A 17,687-nucleotide genomic window follows, 5' to 3' on the forward strand; every position below is an offset into this window, starting at 1 on the left:
ACAGCCCTGAGAAATCCAAGACGCTTCTGTCCCTGAGCTAGTGATGAATTTGGCCTGTATTCACTTGGCATGTTTTCTCTTCACTGTCCCCTCAGAAAGAACCAGCCCTCGTGCTGTCACTGCGAGGACCCCACACTGTGGTAGTTCTGCTGAAGTGTGTCTCAGGTTTGAGGGAAGCACTGTCTTTAACAGTGAAAACAACAGGAGTTGTCAACACTGTGTAGGCTGTGGTTTTTTCGAGGCCAGAGCAGACAATCACAGCAGGTCTTTGCAAATAGAAGCATGTATGTACATTTTGTCCATGTTCGTATACATACATTTACATTTGGGCATCCATGAGCTGTGTCATACACGGAGAGGAGCTGCACATCTTTGTGTCCCAGTTCTGAGTCTGCATGTCACGACAGTCCATGGTCTCCTGATGGATAGATGCTCATCCATAGGATGGCAATACACCACACTGCTGCTCAGCTAATCTCCCTTTCCTTTGTTCTTGTAGTTCACTTGGCAACCAGCACGCCCCACTTTCCTCAGTTAGCCACTCCTATGAACTTCTTTTTATTCCCAAAAGCTTATCACATCAGGAAGGACAGGGAAGGAGAAATAAGGTGCTTTGCCAAACTGTGACCCAGGAGAAGACAGAATGTGCACATGCATCATACATTATTTTTATACTGAGGCTCCCTTTCTTCGGCATTAATTCCAACCACCCACCCACAGCTGTGCATTTGGGATTCTCACATGACTCATGGCAGATCTAACGAGATGATACATTCATTAAGGGGGAAAACCTGTGCCAGATGCTTTACAAATCAAAAGATAACTTGGGCAGTGCATAGCAGACAGTGAGAAAGCTGTGTACCAATGAGGTGAGACCAGCCTGAGAAGTCTGTCCAAATAAGAGGTAGCAAAACAGACTGTTTTCTAATAACTGGATTTTGACATCAGGTTTCACATCAGATTAATAAACTGAGACTATTCTCCCCTCAGGTCTTGACCACAGAAGGCCAAGAAACAGTTTAGGGTGTGAACTTCTACAGCATTACACACCTACACTGGCCACCCACAGACACTGGACTGGAACGTCTAGAGCATCACCGACTTCTCAGCGAGAGAAACAAAGAGGAAAAAATGTGTAGAGTTGCATATATCAGGTTTTGTAGCAAACAACTTCCTAACAAGACACAAACCCCAGCAGCCACTGTCATCATAAAAAAAAACCCTGTACCTTGGATGCTTAACAACATTTGAAAAATTTCAGCTTTCCTCTGAAAATACACTTAGAATAGTGAAGCAATTTGTACTGACAAAAGGTATCTGAAAGCTTTTAGCCTCCTGCCAAGTCCAGTGTTTTTTCACACTTTCCCCAAAATTAGGATCTATCCTTTTTACTTTGTGTTTTCAAGGATAATTTCCTCCATTCTGAGCTTTCTGTGAATTAAAGCTCTGAATGTATGTCATGAAAGGCATCTCAATAGACAAAAGAAAAGGAAGCTGTCCCAGGAGGGCTGGGAAGAAGCTGTATATTTACAGTGTCTGTTATTGACATCATCTTTAGCAACCAAAATGGCAAGACCAGGTTTAGCTAACCGGAGCAAGTCGAGAAGCTTGCCAATTTTTGTTTACAACTGTCCTAGTATTCCAGGTCCAAATGTATCTTAGAAGCAAAGGGCAAGACCATTCAAAAACATTTGGACACTGTATTTGCTAGGACTGGACCCAAAACAGACTTGAATCCCCAGATTGGAACAAAGTGTAGCTCTCTGTGAGTGGAAAAGTAATTTTGTTCAAATGCAGTTTTTCACTCAACGGTTACATTTTTAATCTCATGGAGATCCACTTCATGGTTCAATGGGCTCCTTCCTGGTTCTTTTCTCTCTTAGCTCCCACTAAGTGGCCTTTTGGACAAACATTTTGGATTCTTAAATGACTAATGGCATGAAATGGAAAAAGCAAAAGATATTTGAAAACATTAATAGATCTGCAGTTTGAGCTTGATCTGAGAAAGCAACTGGACTGAATTCCAAAACAATACTCCCAATAATTTCAGTGGGGCCAGGATTCCTCTTCCACGCTGAAAGACCATTTAATTGATTTATCACACTTCTAATATAATAGAAGCCACAAAAGACCATTTAGAAATCCTGCAGCAACAGAAGGGTGGGGTTTTATTTCTTATTATGTAAGAAAATGAAATCCAGCCCAGTACTTCTAGATGTTATTTTTAGGGGGATTAGACATAAACTAGAACTCCCATACAGGTCAGTTACAATTAACGATGATTAGGCTGAATATGCTTAAAGACAAAGTAGTCTGGCAAGGAAGAAAACAATTGTGGATGTGGAAGGAGTGAGAGAACATTTGTGACTCAATGATCTTAAGTGATCTTTTCCAACCTAAATGATTCTATGACTCTACTCCAGTTCACAAAGCAGTCCTATAATAAATTAAAAACAACACAGTAATACAGCTCTAAGTTCCAAAAATAATTTTCCCTTGAAGGTGAAGATCCTTTTAGGAGATTCTTCATCAGCAAGAAGAGACAGCTGCCACTCTAGGCTCCATTTTTAGGAAGGAACTCTAATTTTCAGTCATCCCAATGAACAACGTCCTTCAGCTAGAGGGTTCAGGCTAAGGCTATCAAAGCAGTTTCCTAGGTCTGATTACAAGTATTTCAACATTGCTTCTGATGCCTGGCTGTTGGTTTGGACGACAAACCCCATTACTTTTTATGTGCTATGTAGGTGTTAGTGGGGAGGTTACCTTGAGAGATGAACCTTTAGGACTGAAACATTTAAAGGGCTTCTTGTCTTCAGATACACCATCTTCTGGCATCTTTTGGCGTTTCTCAGCAGCTTCAGCCCTTCTTCTTTCGATTTCTTCCTTCATCCTCCTCTTTTCCTCCTTAAAAAATATGAATGTTTACTTGTTCTTTCAGAAACCACATCACTGTTACAGGGCTGTGCAAACATTTACCAGATTTTCTAAGAACAGATTTTTATGCCAGTCGAAAAAGTTCAGTGATCTGTGTGAAACTTATAAAGTTATTAATGCCAATCCACCACAGTGTTAAGGATGCCAGGAACACAATAAAGTCTATGCTGCTCTAGTGTCTTCTCGCAGTGAAGTCACCAAATTTATTGTCATTTGGTGCCACCTAAACAGAGGAAAAGACTCCAACTCTGTTTCTCTGTATTCTCATGTATCACATTGGTATTGTTCTTCTATCCCTCTACTCTGACACTTATTGTGCCAAGGTTAATATTTAACATGGAAAAATCAAGAGGTGGCCAAGAAACCCAAGATTAAACGTTTGCAGATCTCCCTCCAGAGATGAGTTTTGCTTCATGAGCTATGGTCAAACGAGAAGCCCTCAAAGCAACACCATTGTGAGCACTTGTCAGTGGGGTCTGACCAGCAAGGTATTGGGCAATCTTGGCATCTACTGAGTTCTGTTGTAAAGAGCTTAGTACATTAAAGGAATTGGCATTCAGCTGCCAGATACTATCAGTATTATTCATTTACCATTTGTTTCCCAAACAACTAGGATTCCTAAATTATGCACCAGAGACTCGGAAATCCTATTTGTAGAGTCCCTTGGCAGAGGAAGTACAAGAAAACAGATGTGTTGGATATTCAATATTTAAATAGACAAGAATATCTCCCTAATGAGATCTAGCCCATTTTAACTATATATAACATTAGCATTCCAGCCCATCTGCAGCAGATAAATTTTGACATGCACTTTGTAATTCAATCCGTGTAATGTCAAAAAAATTCTGTGGCTACAGCACTGCCCCAAGATTTTGAATCCCCAAGAAGGTAAGAAATTTTCAGCTATCACAGATGAAATCCTGACTAGTGAAAACAGATATTAGAGCCCTGTCTTTCCTAAGGCTAGAATGAGAACATTTTTCCTACGCTGAATGCTGCATGTTTTACCTCAAGTCTTCACTAGACAATGCTGGAAAGAGTTATCAACTAATGCAAGAATAGTGGAAGTAAAGCAGTAATAAAGGAATAAACCCAAGTTCAACACTCCCTACTTTACACTTACCTCCTCTCTGATTTTCCTCTCAGCCTCCTCCTGCTTCTTCTTCTGCTCCTCTTCCTCCAGGATTTTCCGGCGCTCCTCCCGCCTTTTCTTCAGTTCATCCAGCTCTGCTGCCGCCTCCTGCTGCTTCTCCTTCAGCTTCTCCAGCTCCTCGCTCTCGTTCTCGCCCCGCCGGCGGCGCTGATCTTCCAACCTCTTCAGAGCCTCGGCCCCCGCCTTTGCCTCCTCCGCATTTGCAGTCCCTTTCAAACTGGAGCGGCTGGGAAGGAAATCAAAGGAGAAACGATGCCATGAGGCTTTCCCTTGCTGGCCAGAGCCACCTGCTGCCACGTGCTCAGCAGCAGCATGAGAGCCTGGCACTCCACGGTGCTGCCTTCTGTTGGAAGCCACGCGGGACGAGGAGCCCGGATCCCCGGTGGGGGGAATGAAAAACAGAATCCAAACCAATATGGTTGATAAATGAACTCCGTTTATTAGCAGTCTAAAGGCACTTATATAGTATAGCAGCTTGTTAGCTCCTAAGTGGCTTAAAGCTTATCAAGACACATTTCTATTTCTACATAATTGGACTACATTGGCAAGTTTCCACAGTCTTGTTATGATCAAAAGAATTTTGTGCTCACCTCCCCTGGTTCACTCCCAGATAGCACACCTGCAAGTTCTTTACTCCCTGTATTTTCTCAGGCCGAACTGTTTACTTTCACACAGGGACTTTCCCACGAAAAATGTCTCTCACACACACAAGCTTAAAAACTTCCAGCCCCATTGCTTGCACAGTTCTTTTATTGATCCCAATAATTCTATTTTCCAACAGCCTTCTAAGACCATTTGCTCCTTGCAAGCTATGGCTGACCCAAAACATTTCCATCGGGAGTTGTTAGGCTGGGATATTACAAGGAGGACCTCTCCCACCACTGCCAGGGAGGAAGGAGTCTCTTCCACAAGGCTGTGTGCACAGGATCGGCACCACCGTGCCTGAGAACTTGTGCCACCCCTATTTTGTGGTTTGTGTCATAAAGGATGCACTAATCCTTTGCTTTCAAAGGCAAAACTTTTTTATAAACCTTCTAGAAAAAGATAAGCATCTTTGAGGACAGAACAAATTATATTACAGGAAAACAGGCAGAAATAAGAGAGGGGAGGGAATCTTCCAGTTTAAACAGTGTTAAAAAAAAAAAAAAAAAACCTAAAAGGATTCCTATCCCATCTATAACACCCATCACTCTAACTCCACCAGCATGTATGAACAGAAAGGTTCATCAGGTCTTTTGCTTACATTTTCTAGGGAAAAGATGAGTTTTTAGAAAGGACCTGGAAATTATTAATGGTAACTTTCCACAGGAGAAAAACAGGAGTTTTCCAAGCAGCTGTAATAGATGAGAATGAGAGAAAGAGAGAGAAAGAGAGAAAGAGAGAAAGAAAGAATGCAAAAAAACCACCCCAAACCTACAGAATTTGCACAGGTGAAGTGCATGCTTCTAACAGAGTCAGATAGCATCACCTTGTTAAATAATTACCACATCAGTGTTTAGACAAATATCTGCTCCCTAAGTGTATTTAATGTTACTGCTGGCAAGGAGATAGGTACCTAAGATTTCTAAGTGTGCTATTGACAAAAAGACAGAAGATGGACGTATTTATGGAATTTTCTAAAAAAACTCTTGGTATTCTTGGCATCTAAAGAAGCTGGCTATAATAAATGACCACAAGAGAGTATAAATCAAAGATACCAACAGTAACTGTTAGAGATGACAATATAAAAAACTAATACTGTATAAATTTGCAATCCAGCCAGTCACACCCAATCCTGCAAAGATGCTCTTCATTCAGACACCTCATGCAGATGGAGTCAGCCATATAAAACAGGACCAGAGAGTTAAATTATCTGTGGTTTCAATATCATAATAGAAGCTACTAACACAGAGTTTTCCACCCCCACATGAGCTTACCAAATCAAATGAAATTCGGTTCTAGCATGGCATGCATGATTTAGGAATTGTATCACTTAAAAAACGCATGACAAATTAATTGAAGTGGCCATGAATGAGGGCTTGTATCAGGTAGTTATGCCAAATTACAGAAAGGAGCCTCTGCTTTTGTAAATGAAAAATACATACAAAACTGAGCAAGTATTGTGAGAATACATTGGAAACTTTATCCGAAATTTCATTTAGCCCATTCAGAAACAAAATGAAGGGCAATACATGAGGTGTGATTTTGAGCAGGTGTCTAGCCTGGAATACCTCTGAGTCAGTTCGCAGAAGTACTGAGAACCCAAAATGTTCCACAAGCCTCTACAAGGCACTGTGTGATTTCTAAAGATCCAGTGCACCTAATGCAGCACAGGACATAAGAAATCCCTGGCTGTCTTAAGGCTTTCCTGCTTCATTGAAAGGTTGTAGCCCCAACAGCAAACAAACCCAGGAACCTCACTTTTTTTTTTTTCCTTTGCCTCTTGGTCTCTGTGTTGCCAACTCACCAAAACCTGCAAACTTTGGGCCCAAAGAAGATAGAAGAGGTCACTTCGGATAGACAAAATGATCCCCTGGCAAGGGCAAACATTTGGCCTTCAGAATTAAGAGAATGAAGAACGTTTGCCAAGAATCTCCTAAGAAAGAGCCACTCTGTTCTCTATCAGCACAGAAGAAAGGTTAACCCTCAGTACCTTCTGTGCAGTCAGCCCCAGTGAAATTTACAGGTACTCAGCTGATAAAGCCAATGGCAGAATCTAGTCTGAACATTCTTGTTTGCAGACCTCAGGTGATTATTTTGGCCTCCTCACAAAGAAGAATATTTAAAGTTTTGAACTTTATCCTCATGCTGCTCACAGGTCTTCCCTGACCGGTTCTGCATTATCCAAAATAGCAAACAATACACTGGCACTAATTATCCTTATCTTCCTCCACCTCCAACTCCTCTGTTTTCAACAGATTCTGGGAAATCTGTGTTCTCTGCTCTCAACATTGGGAAATTAGTATTGAGATGCTGGGTGGAGGAAGAGTTTTGTAAGCACCTCTTTGGTATTAAGAAATGAAGCTGGTTGCCAGCTTTCAGACAAGGAGGAAAAGGAAAGAAGTGGCTTGTGAGAGCCAAAAATGTCAGAACAATGTGAAAAAACATCTTACATCATATTTAGGACTTTTGCAGTCCTCTATGAGAATAGGGAGGAAGGCAGGTGGGAGGGGAGATGGGAAGGGGAAGCCATAAAATGGGATTTATTCTGTATTTCTCTTACTGACTGACGGAGACAAAAAGATAACATTTTTCTTTAGCCTCCACTACCCTGTTTTGTTCTGAATTCTCACCACTGAAAGTTAGCCAAGTTATATTCTTTCTAAATAGTGCCTGATATGTTCCTTAAAAAAAAAAACAAGGAACAAAGGACAGTTGCAGACAGAGCTCAACTCTGTGGGGGCAGTCCATTAGAAAATAGGCCAAGAGCCCTAATTCATACCTAACAACCCAACAAACACTGGCACCTCTGCTGATGTTGCCCACCCAAGTCTTCTACTCAGCTGATAAAAAGTTGTTGAACAGGCTTCTTCACACTTCCATGAAACAGTAGAAGAAAAACAGAAATGGGAAAAAAAAAGGAGTGGAAACTCAAAGCTGTGTTTTGTCACTAATGCCTCTCTCCCACAGGAAGTAAAGCAAATGAAAACACAACAAAAATACTTTTAGAAAATCATTCTCATGTTATCGATGGTGTGACCCAAGCCATGAAGGACAGTTTTGAGCAGGGCCAATTTCCTCCTATTCCATCTCCATCGCTGTCTGTCTTTTGGCCTTAGGTCAGGGTGTCTCCAGGGTCTTTTGAGCTGCATTTTATTTTGAGAAAGTTTGTTTTTCCCGGAAGAATCATGAGGGGAATGCTGAGATACAATAGCAAATCCCATCTGCCATGCTCAGATTTCTCAAACTGCCTGGAGAGCTTAACCTTTCCTTTGCCTGTACCAATGTAAAAGAGGAAGAGAGATGCAGAAGGAGAAAAATTTAGATTTCTAACCTACTCATTCCTAGCTTCCTGCTAAAAAGAACTTAATTTCTATTTCGTGTATCCCATGCTTTTAGCAGGCAGGATCCTTTTAAATAAGATTTTCACTAGAAAATTGTTACTTTCTTTGCATTTCCCAATACAACCACAAGCCAAATATTTCCTTAAAAAGAAAAATAAAAATCAAACTGTGACACAGCTTATAAAAAGGAAGGCAAAAAAAGAAAAAAAGAAGATGATTTTGGCTAGGAAAGGTTTTTTACCTAATTGAAAAAACACTTTTCTACAGAAGCCACTAATTTCAGTGTTTACCCTGAAATTAAGAGAGAAGCTCTTTCTAGAGTTACCAACTGGATTGCACTTCATTCTGCTATGCAGAGTCTAATTAAAAATAGGTGGGTAATTGGAAATAGGTTACTACAACAAAAGTTGAGATCCGACTTAAAAAATTAGAGAACACAATATCCAGGGTTTTGTCATTATTGGCCTCTGTGTAGATATTAGAAATAAATGAGGAAGGAAAGCCCCAGCAAAGCAAAACCAAGCCTCTTGTCTCTACTGAGGAAGCAAGGCCATTTCCATCTGCTTTCTGAACTTCATGTTGTTACTGCAACAGTGTGGGGACAGCTTAGAACCTATAGAACTACAACCCAGTGCACACCTGAGCCACTGCTGAGGTTGCCAGCCCAGTTCCTCCACTCAGCTGCCACAAGGCTGTGAAGCAGAGACCCAGAGATGGCCCCTGATCTGCTGAAACCCAAGCAAGGCCAGTTCTTACTTGGAACTCACCCAAAAGCATTCTCAGTAGGTTTAAGTTTGGAGGCGGTGAGCTCACGTTCTCCGTTCTGTGCCTTTTGTTCGGGAACGCCCTTCTTGCGATCCCAGACGCTTTTCATTTCCTCTTTGGGTGCTTTGCCTTTGTCATCTTTTACCTGTTCAGAAGATAGCGTAAATCACAGAACAAAACACAAGACACACAAAAAAAGTCAGAATAAGGCATTCTAAGTAACAGCTGAGAAACACAGATTTCTTGGCAAGATTGGGAGCTGTCTTCCTACTGTTTATGTGCTATTATGGCAGAAGTGGTCTGCAAAGCTCTAAACTGTGATCAACCATCACTTTGCTCTCCTGACCTGAATTCAAGACCAAAGCATCTTGAAAATAATATCATCAGTCTTCTGTGAAAGTTTTCTGTGGCCATGGGACTATGCCACCACACTGCTTCACTCTGCAACTGCACCCCCACTCTTCCCTCCCACTGCCACATCATTCACCTGCTGCTTCTTAAGGTTGTGGGTTGCCAGCTCTCTGGGACTTGTCAATACATTCTTGATACCAGGTTTAGGGCATTGGTGCAATAAAAATAACACAGAGCCTCCACCCAACATCAAGCTTGTTTGACAAAGTTCATGCTATTTCCAGTGTCACAGCAGAGGAATACTTCATTCTTGCAAGAATAATGGCCAAAACACAAAATCATCCCTGTATCAGAGCCAAACTTACTCTGGCAAAAAAACACAGTCCTACCTGGGGCTGGTCATGGGTAGCATTATCAGACACGAATATTTAAACCTATGAAGAAGGAAATGCTCTGGAAAACATGAGTAAAAATTCCCTTTATCCTTACAAAGCTTTCTCTTATGATTCTTAATAGTAACCAAGAATATTTTGTGCATCAATTTCATTCTCCAGTATTCCTTCAGAGTTAAGAAGTATTTATCAATACCAGAGATGGCCTGATCCCAGCATGCTGAGTCATGGCTAGATGCTGCTAAATTAAGGAGAAAGTAAACTGATTTAAGTTATGTATCCTCAGGTAGAAATATTCCCAGTTAGTTAAGACTACCAGCCAAAACAAATTTTCAACAGCAGCAGATGCAACGTTTACCTCCAAAATATTTATTTGCTTTCCCCAGCTGTGTGCTGAAGGAAGATTCTAGCTGGCAAGCCAGAAATACCTTCTGGAGACCTTTAGAAAATAAATACTTTGGAAGGCTGTTGCAACCCCATTTGCTAACTAGAAAGATAAAGAACTTCTGTAACAGTCCTGTCTGCAACACAACTGCTCTTCAGGTGTCCTGAGCTACACCTTGAAATAAAAAAGTAGTACACAGCTTCACACCCAAATCAAAAGAAATTTCTGTTCTTCCTCATCAAAGAGCACCTCCTGGAGAAGCAAAATCTCTACCTACAAAGGATGAGATCAGAGTCTTCAAAGCCAAGATCCTCTTAAGGCATTGAATTAGGCTGGTGCTGAGTGAGTCCCAGAGTCAGTGTGTGACTTCACCTGAGGCCAGTTTGCTGCTCAGAGAAACTGATGGGATGGACACCATCGTGGCAGCACATGTTCTAAGTGAGTATAAGATGGTTAAACCATTTGAGCAAATTTGCTACTGGTGGGGGAGGTTGGACACAACCAGCAGAGGCATTTGCTCTGCTCTGAGAGCAGGCAGCAGCAGTGCAGACTTTTCCCACCCTCTCCTGCCAGCAGGCTTTAGCCATGACCTGGCAGCAGCTCCCTGACAGACAAGAGGGGAGTTCAGCTTCCCTGGCTGTGCATTCTTTGGCCATGATGCTGCAGCTTCTACAAGCAAGGCCATTATTACCAGTGGCCTCAAGGAATGGTTTGCTGTTTTCTAGGAGCTGGGCTGAGACAAGCAGGGCTATTCATTTCTCCTCATGAATGCCACCAGACAGTATCATCTTCTGGGTGTTCCCAAATCAGGGTGAGCTAGTGATCATGTTCACAGCAAGAATCTCTGCTGCCTGTTAGCAATCTCCCGACCCTCCAGCCCCAGTCAGGGTGATACTGAAACCGGCTGTGTTGATTGGTGCAAGATTCCTCATGCCAGGATGTCTGTCCTGGGATTTTGAGAGCATGAGATTTCCTTTTCTGAGATTTTCATCAAGACCTTCCTAAGTCTTATTAAAAAGCCAACACTTCCAGCTGCCTTATGTATTTAGGTCCACTGGGGAGAGCTGTATCTCTTACATCTTAATTGAAAGCACTGAGAAAACTAATATTAAAACAATATAGTTTAAAAATTAATAGGTTAGGAAATAGCATTTCAGAAGCCAGCAGGATTTATGATGATGTGTCTGCATTTGAGAAAACCATTAACACAGCTTGGCCTCTTTATTCAAAAAGATGGTAAAACAAGATATTATAGAAACATTTCACATCTTTTGGGCCCAATCCTTCTCCTACTCATTTTAATACCAAAACAGAGATTGATTAGCACAGAAGCAAAAACCTTTGTATCTCATTCCAAAGGCAGGCAAGAGAATAAGTTCTGTCCCTTGTCGCACTGCTTCCCTAAATCATAGACTAATTCAGCTTCTGCTGAATTAAAAAAGAATTCCACTTGGAGCAGATGGGTGATATTACCTGAACTGAAATAGTTCACATGTCCTCACAAATCTTGATATCAAGACAGAACATGATCAAAGGCATGGTTAGCAAATTTCCAGCCTTATGTATTTACATTTTAACCTTTCTCTACACTGCTTCTTTACTGTTAGATTTTTACGCTGTTATTTGAGAGGTGAGATTTCTAAATCTTGAGTCTGAACACCTTCAGACTGAAGCAAATCCATTACTGAGGTTGGGGCCATGTGGCAGATTTGATTCCTTACTTGGGCTCAGTTACTTGGTGAGTTAAAAGCTGTGGGCATCTGGGTCGAGGGCTTCCCTGTAGAGTCAACTCTGGGTCCAAATACCATGAGAATAGCAACTGTTGCAGCATGTCTAGCCAAACTGGAAGCAGGAAATACCAGGAGCCTCACATCATGAGAAAGCTTGCTCTTATGAACTTCTCAGGTCACTTTTAAGAACCAAAAACTGTGCAGAAGTTCAGAAAAAGAGACAAATTTTTCTTGCCAAATTAATCGAAACCTGAACTTTGAGGGCCAAAGCAGAAGCAAAACCTGATTATGTAGATACATTCTATTCCTTCAGGGTCTTGTTCATGAAACACTGGCATCCTCTTAGCTGCATGCACATTCAGAAAGAGACCTCATTGAATTTGTATGTCCTGGAAAGGGGGCGAGAAGTGGAGATGGGAGGCTGATCATCAAATTTTCGTCACAAGTAAAGAAGCAACAATTGAGATTTTCAAGACATTTTGAATGCTCAGGATGGGTATTCAGCATTGCACTAGAAGTGGGATTCTATTAAGTTGTCTCAGCTTGAGCATCTAAAGATGGAAACACTAAAATCACAAGTAACTCTTAAAAGTCTTGCCAATTTCCTGGAATAATCTAGCCCAGTGGGTAGGGTTTAAAAGCATGATGAGAGCTCCAGGGAGAGTTGGCCCAGCTCTGCATAAGAACAAGCAGGACAACTGTGTCTCAAGTTCCCCACAAATCAAAGTTTGTGGTCAGTTACAGACTCCTCTTTACATTTACTTTTAATATGCAAAGATTGCATGCAAAAGTGAATAGTGGAAACTGGTTCTGTCTTCTTAACATAATCCATCCCTTATTTTGTGTGCAGCTATTTCCTCACCACTGTCTGAGGGTGAGCTAAGCATCTACAGCATGTTCCAAACTCATCTGCTAACTGAGGACCCCGGAGTGGACCCTCTACAACCCTCAATGGTCCCAACCCACTGGACTGGCAGCAATCTGTGCTGTGGCTCCCTTTAAGTCACACAGATCTGGCTGAACCCAAATGGGTCCAACTTTCCAAGGCTCTGACCAGTCTCTGACCAGTCTCCCCTAATCAGAATCAGGGGCTGTTTTGAGACCTGCTGCACTGGTCCAAAACCACAGCTGCTGCACAGCACTGGATGTGGCTCCCTGTGTCCAGCTGTATCCTGAAGAGTAAATGGTCCCCAAATCTTATTTACTTACCATACAGTAAAACACCATGGCACCAGCTCCTGTGTTTACAGTGGAAATGCAATGCAGTAAATTTTGTAGATTTTCTCTTTAAAACAAAAGAAGAATCTTGGGTATGCACAGTTTATATCACGGGGTATTGCAGTTTGCAGGGGAATTATTAGTTGAGGCAGTCAGGTGGCCGAGGGGCCTAGATTGTTATTGTCATTATGATGATTATTATTAATTCTCATTATTATGATGATTATTATTAGAGTAGGTTTTATTCATAGGAAAAAGTTCACAGTAAAGTGAGAGGAAACCAGGGAAGGATGATTAGTTGATACTGTCCTGAAAAATTCATCCCTAGGGGGAAAACCATATTTGTGCTATTGACTGAACTGAGTTTCCTGAAATATTTGTTTTAAGACAAACAGGAATTGGCCCTAAAGCCCCAAAAGAACAAACTACTTAAGAATTTACTTAATTTTAAGCACTTAAGGAGCTTCATCCCTATTTATTTCAGCAGGATTACCCATGTTCTTGAAGTGGAGCACAAGTTTAAGTACTTTGCTGAAGAAGCAACTCTCAGTTATAGGTGCCTTATTTATTTTCATATCTCATGTTTCCCTATCACACCTAAATCAGTGGTTTATGAGTTACCTGATCTTTTATGGAGGTAGCTTGGAGCTTCTCTTCTGGCAGCTTTTCCTTTTTAGCTTCCACTTTTTCTTCCTCCTTTGTTTTTGGGTTTTCAATAATTTATTTATTTTTTTAACACGAAAACACCGCACCTGTCTGCGCTTTTTGTTTCGCCACACCGTGTTCACGTACCAATCCTGTGTGCAGCCACAATTCCATCATATGCTGCTGTGCCCACACCTCTGTGTGCAGCTGTGCCCCCTCCACCCTCTCCAAATGCTCCCAGTTCCCCCCATCTGGGCCTTTCTCCCTTGCACGGCATCATGCTCACACGTCCCAGTACAGAGCCCTTTCTTGTGATTGCATTCAGCACACAACATTCCTCACACGGTTTAACAGGTGCACGTAATGTTCTGTGCCAAGATGTGTCTGCCTCCACCTCCTGTGGTACTGCATTAGGCCAGTTTGTAGCAGCTGAGGAAAGAAAGGCAGCAAAAGCACATGCAGAGGCCTGAACATGCAAGGTTTTCTTTGAACGATGGAGTGAGGTCAGGCCTGTTGTGCACTGAATTACTGGTAAGCAGGAGGGGCTTTGTTTTTAAAAAGAGAGAGCGACAGCACAAGTATTAGTAACTTCAGTACAGGACTAGATCTGTGAGGAAATTCCAATTCAATCTTTTCTTGCATTACATTTCACACAAACCACAGGTGTCTTATCTTGGTGCAAAATGTTTACTGTACCTGGTTTTTTAAGAAAGCTGCTTGAGGTTTTTTGTCTTCTACTTTCTTCTCTTTTACCTGTTTATCTTCTATTTTCTGTTCTTCCATCTTTTGTTTTTCCTTTAATTTCTCTGCTTCTAGTTTAGCCTTTTCCTCAGCTGCCCTCTTTTCCTCTTCTGCCTTTGCTCTCTCCTCAGCTGCCCTCTTTTCCTCCTCTGCTTTCTGTTTCTCCTCAGCTGCCCTCCTCTCCTCTTCTGCTTTAGCCCTCTCTCTTTCCTCAGCTGCCCTCTTCTCCTCTTCTGCCTTAGCCCGCTCTTCCTCTTCTGCCCTAGCCCTCTCCTCAGCTGCCCTCTTTTCCTCCTCTGCTTTCTGTTTTTCCTCAGCTGCCCTCTTTTCCTCCTCTGCTTTCTGTTTTTCCTCAGCTGCCCTCTTTTCCTCCTCTGCTTTTAACCTCTCCCTTTCTTCTGCTTCCTTCCTTTCTTCCTCAGCCTTTTCCTCATCCCTAAGCTTCTCTTTATCTACAGCATCAGTTACACTTTGTGTCCCTTCTGGCAGAGCATTTGTATCATTCTCTGCTTTGTGTTCCTCTGCATTTACAGTTACTGCCTCCTCTTTATCTGTGGATTTCTCTGCTGCCACATCTACCTGGTTTTCCTCTACAGGGAGCTCCTTTGGTTTCTCCTCCTGTACCTCCTCCTTGTCTTTTTCTTCTTTTTTTTCCTCTTCTTCCCCATCTTGCCTCCAGTTGTTCCTTTGGTACGATTTGGTAACTGTTTCTGTCTCCTCAGTCTCATAGCGTCCTCGGCGTGTTTCAGCCTTTTCCTCTTTCCCCGTGGTCTCGTTTTCCTCCACATTGTTTACTTCTCTCCTGCTGGGCAGTGACAAGCTCCCATCTGTGATCGTGGGGTCAAATTCCTTCTGGCGTTCCAGGGCTTCCTGCAGACGTTTCTGGCGTCTCTCCTCCCGTCTTGCCAGTCTCTCCAGCAGTGCAGCTTCATCATCTGTAGAACGCTTGCTTTCCTCTCCTGCCACACTACGTAAAAGGGACAGGTTTGCATTAAAAAAGAATAAAATCTTTCTAACAACATATGCACTTCTCTGTTTCTAGGAAAAAAGCTTGCTGTTACATCATTCCATGACTAGAAAACACAGCAGGTTAAACACTTCAAAATTTAGCTGCTGTTTTGCTATCTGTATCCATTCTCCTTGCCTTAAATAGAATGCTTCTTGTGCTCAGCATCTATTAGCACTTCCTAGCACAATTCTGGTTTCTTCTATCAGTTGTGTTATGGCCACTGGAAATCTGGGTATATTGGGACTGTGAACAAACAATTATTGTGAACAAATGATGGACGGACTGGAAGGTCAGCTCTGGACAGACAAGAAGGCCACTCAGCTTGTGACAAGTGGGTGGGGATATGAGTGATAGGGTTTAATGGTTTAGTGGCTACAGGGGCACTGCTAGGTTTGTGGTTGGACTTGATGATCTTAAAGGTCTCTTCTAGCTTTGATGATTCTGTGATTTTAAGAATCACCTCATTCCACATAAGCTTTTCTGCTCTTTATACCTGTCTGACACTGACAGTGCCAGTTGAGTGCTGTGGTCTAGAGCTCACACCCAGCACCCTGCAGGCATGTTGCAGCTACAACTTGAGGACTGGGTGTCACCCAGTGTTTTGGCCCCACAATGCCATGACCCCTTGTAGCAGAACAAAAGATGTGGTGTTTTGTGAGGCCAGATGCATCCATGCCTGAGAGAATCTGAGAGCCTCCATGAGCCCCAGCTGAATTAGCCCATAGACAGCCTTGAGGACACCCGGTTTTGTGTCATGAGCACAGCCTCAGGCTCTCACCCTACCTCGTAGACACAGCCAGGGTGATCCTCACAGTGTTAGGTCCTTCTTCAGTTTAAGGCTGGCCAAACCCAGTACTTAAAATTCAAGCGCCAAAGCAAGGCTCCTCCAAAAGTTCTCTACTCTGAACAAAAATTTCCATTGATTTGTCAGTAAATGACATCAGACATTTACCTGTTTTGGGCATTCACTTCGGATTTCTCCGTTACTTCTCCTGAGAGATCTCCTTCCTCCTTTTGCCGCAGCCTCTCCTGTCGAGCCCGCCGGCGACGTTCTCTGGCGGCTTCTTCGTCATCGTCATCATTTCTCTGGTAGGACAGCCTGCAATAGGGATAGGGAGACAAAGGTGCTATAGCATGTTGGACAATGAAAAAAAATCCCAAAATGCAGTTTTCTAGAGCACAGTAAGCATGGCTAGAGTGGCTGCTCCATACGCTGTTTAGAAAATATGCTGTGAAATTGAGATGCATCATTTCAAACCCCGGGTTTCTTTTGCTTCTCAGAATTGAGCTTGACTTGAAAATAGTCCCGGTGAAGGCAGCAGCCACACCACACTGTCAGTTGGCTCCTAGAAAACACCAAATCCAAAAAAGCCCAGCTCTGTAGCTGAGCAAACGTCCTGCCAGCCTGCACCATGATCCTGTCGGAGCACTCACAGCAGCATTTGAGCAGACTGTTGCTCAGGCCCACGTAACTGAAATCGGACTCAGCAAAGCAGCTTTTCATCAGTCTCCTCTAAATAGCACATGCTGAAAATGGTAACAGTATTCTAAATTTTAAAGACTAGAAAGAAGGGAGACACAAGTACGACAACAGCTCTCAATGGTCGGTTCTGAGTGCCAAACATCTGACACTCACAAAATTTTTGTAAGCCCAGAGCCCTGCCAGGCCAAATCACACAAGATCGCTTCTGTGATGAAAGCCTACAGCTGAGAACCCATTGTACTCATCTAACCCAACAGATGAGTACATTTAGTTTCATCCTACTTGAAAAGGAAAGCAAGACCTTACAATCCTAATAATCCTGTGTCCCATTCAAATCTTTGCTAAAGTTATTACTGTGTGAGATAAAGGGAGAGGCCTGCATTCCTCTTATCTCTTTGTGCAGGGAAAGTGAATTAGGAAGCTGACATGTGCCAGACCCAGTCAGGGAGTCCATTTACTTTGCTTCTGGCAGTGGTCTGATAATCATGGTTAAGAAGTCTCCCTTCCTTACACAGTCACACATTGAAGTTAGCAGTGCAGCCATGAACATAGAAAAAACCCAGAGTTCTGCACCGAGTAAAACCAAGGACTGATAATGTTTGTATTGCAAAGAATATTTTTACATTAAAAGCAACTAAAACATTTTGATTTAGCCATCAATCAGACTCTTTGGGCCCAAACCTCTGCTATCACCATGTTCTGATATTCCTTTTCTCCTTTGCTGAAAGAAGGGTGAAAGTATAGGTTCAGCAGGGGTTCAGTTACCCCAATTTTGCTTTAAGAATTTAAAGAGTAAAACATGGCTGAGCTACTTGCCAGACCTAGAACAGCATTTTCATCCTGAATGCACCAAAGAATTTGATTTGCTCTGCTTCAAGAGCTTGCAACCTTTTTCTTT

The 17,687-nt window shown here is 42.4% G+C and overlaps 1 protein-coding gene across 18 annotated transcripts in view; it reads right to left on the reverse strand.

The window, feature by feature from the left end:
* CALD1 (caldesmon 1) overlaps positions 1-17,687 on the reverse strand; it is a 227,100-nt gene that overhangs the window by 11,921 nt on the left and 197,492 nt on the right. For 14 of the 18 annotated variants that reach the window (XM_069003596.1, XM_069003589.1, XM_069003590.1 and 11 more), the window contains 6 exons: positions 16,259-16,405; positions 14,253-15,264; positions 13,533-13,607; positions 8,838-8,980; positions 4,058-4,313; positions 2,764-2,904 (listed from right to left, as the gene is read on the reverse strand). In XM_069003596.1, the coding sequence (XP_068859697.1) occupies positions 2,764-2,904; positions 4,058-4,313; positions 8,838-8,980; positions 13,533-13,607; positions 14,253-15,264; positions 16,259-16,405 (1,774 nt within the window). The remainder of the gene's footprint in view (positions 1-2,763; positions 2,905-4,057; positions 4,314-8,837; positions 8,981-13,532; positions 13,608-14,252; positions 15,265-16,258; positions 16,406-17,687) is intronic. The other 4 variants (XM_069003605.1, XM_069003602.1, XM_069003604.1 and 1 more) reach the window with 3 other exon arrangements.

Source organism: Aphelocoma coerulescens, chromosome 1A (genome assembly GCF_041296385.1).
Source record: "Aphelocoma coerulescens isolate FSJ_1873_10779 chromosome 1A, UR_Acoe_1.0, whole genome shotgun sequence".
Taxonomy (NCBI): Eukaryota; Metazoa; Chordata; class Aves; order Passeriformes; family Corvidae; genus Aphelocoma; species Aphelocoma coerulescens.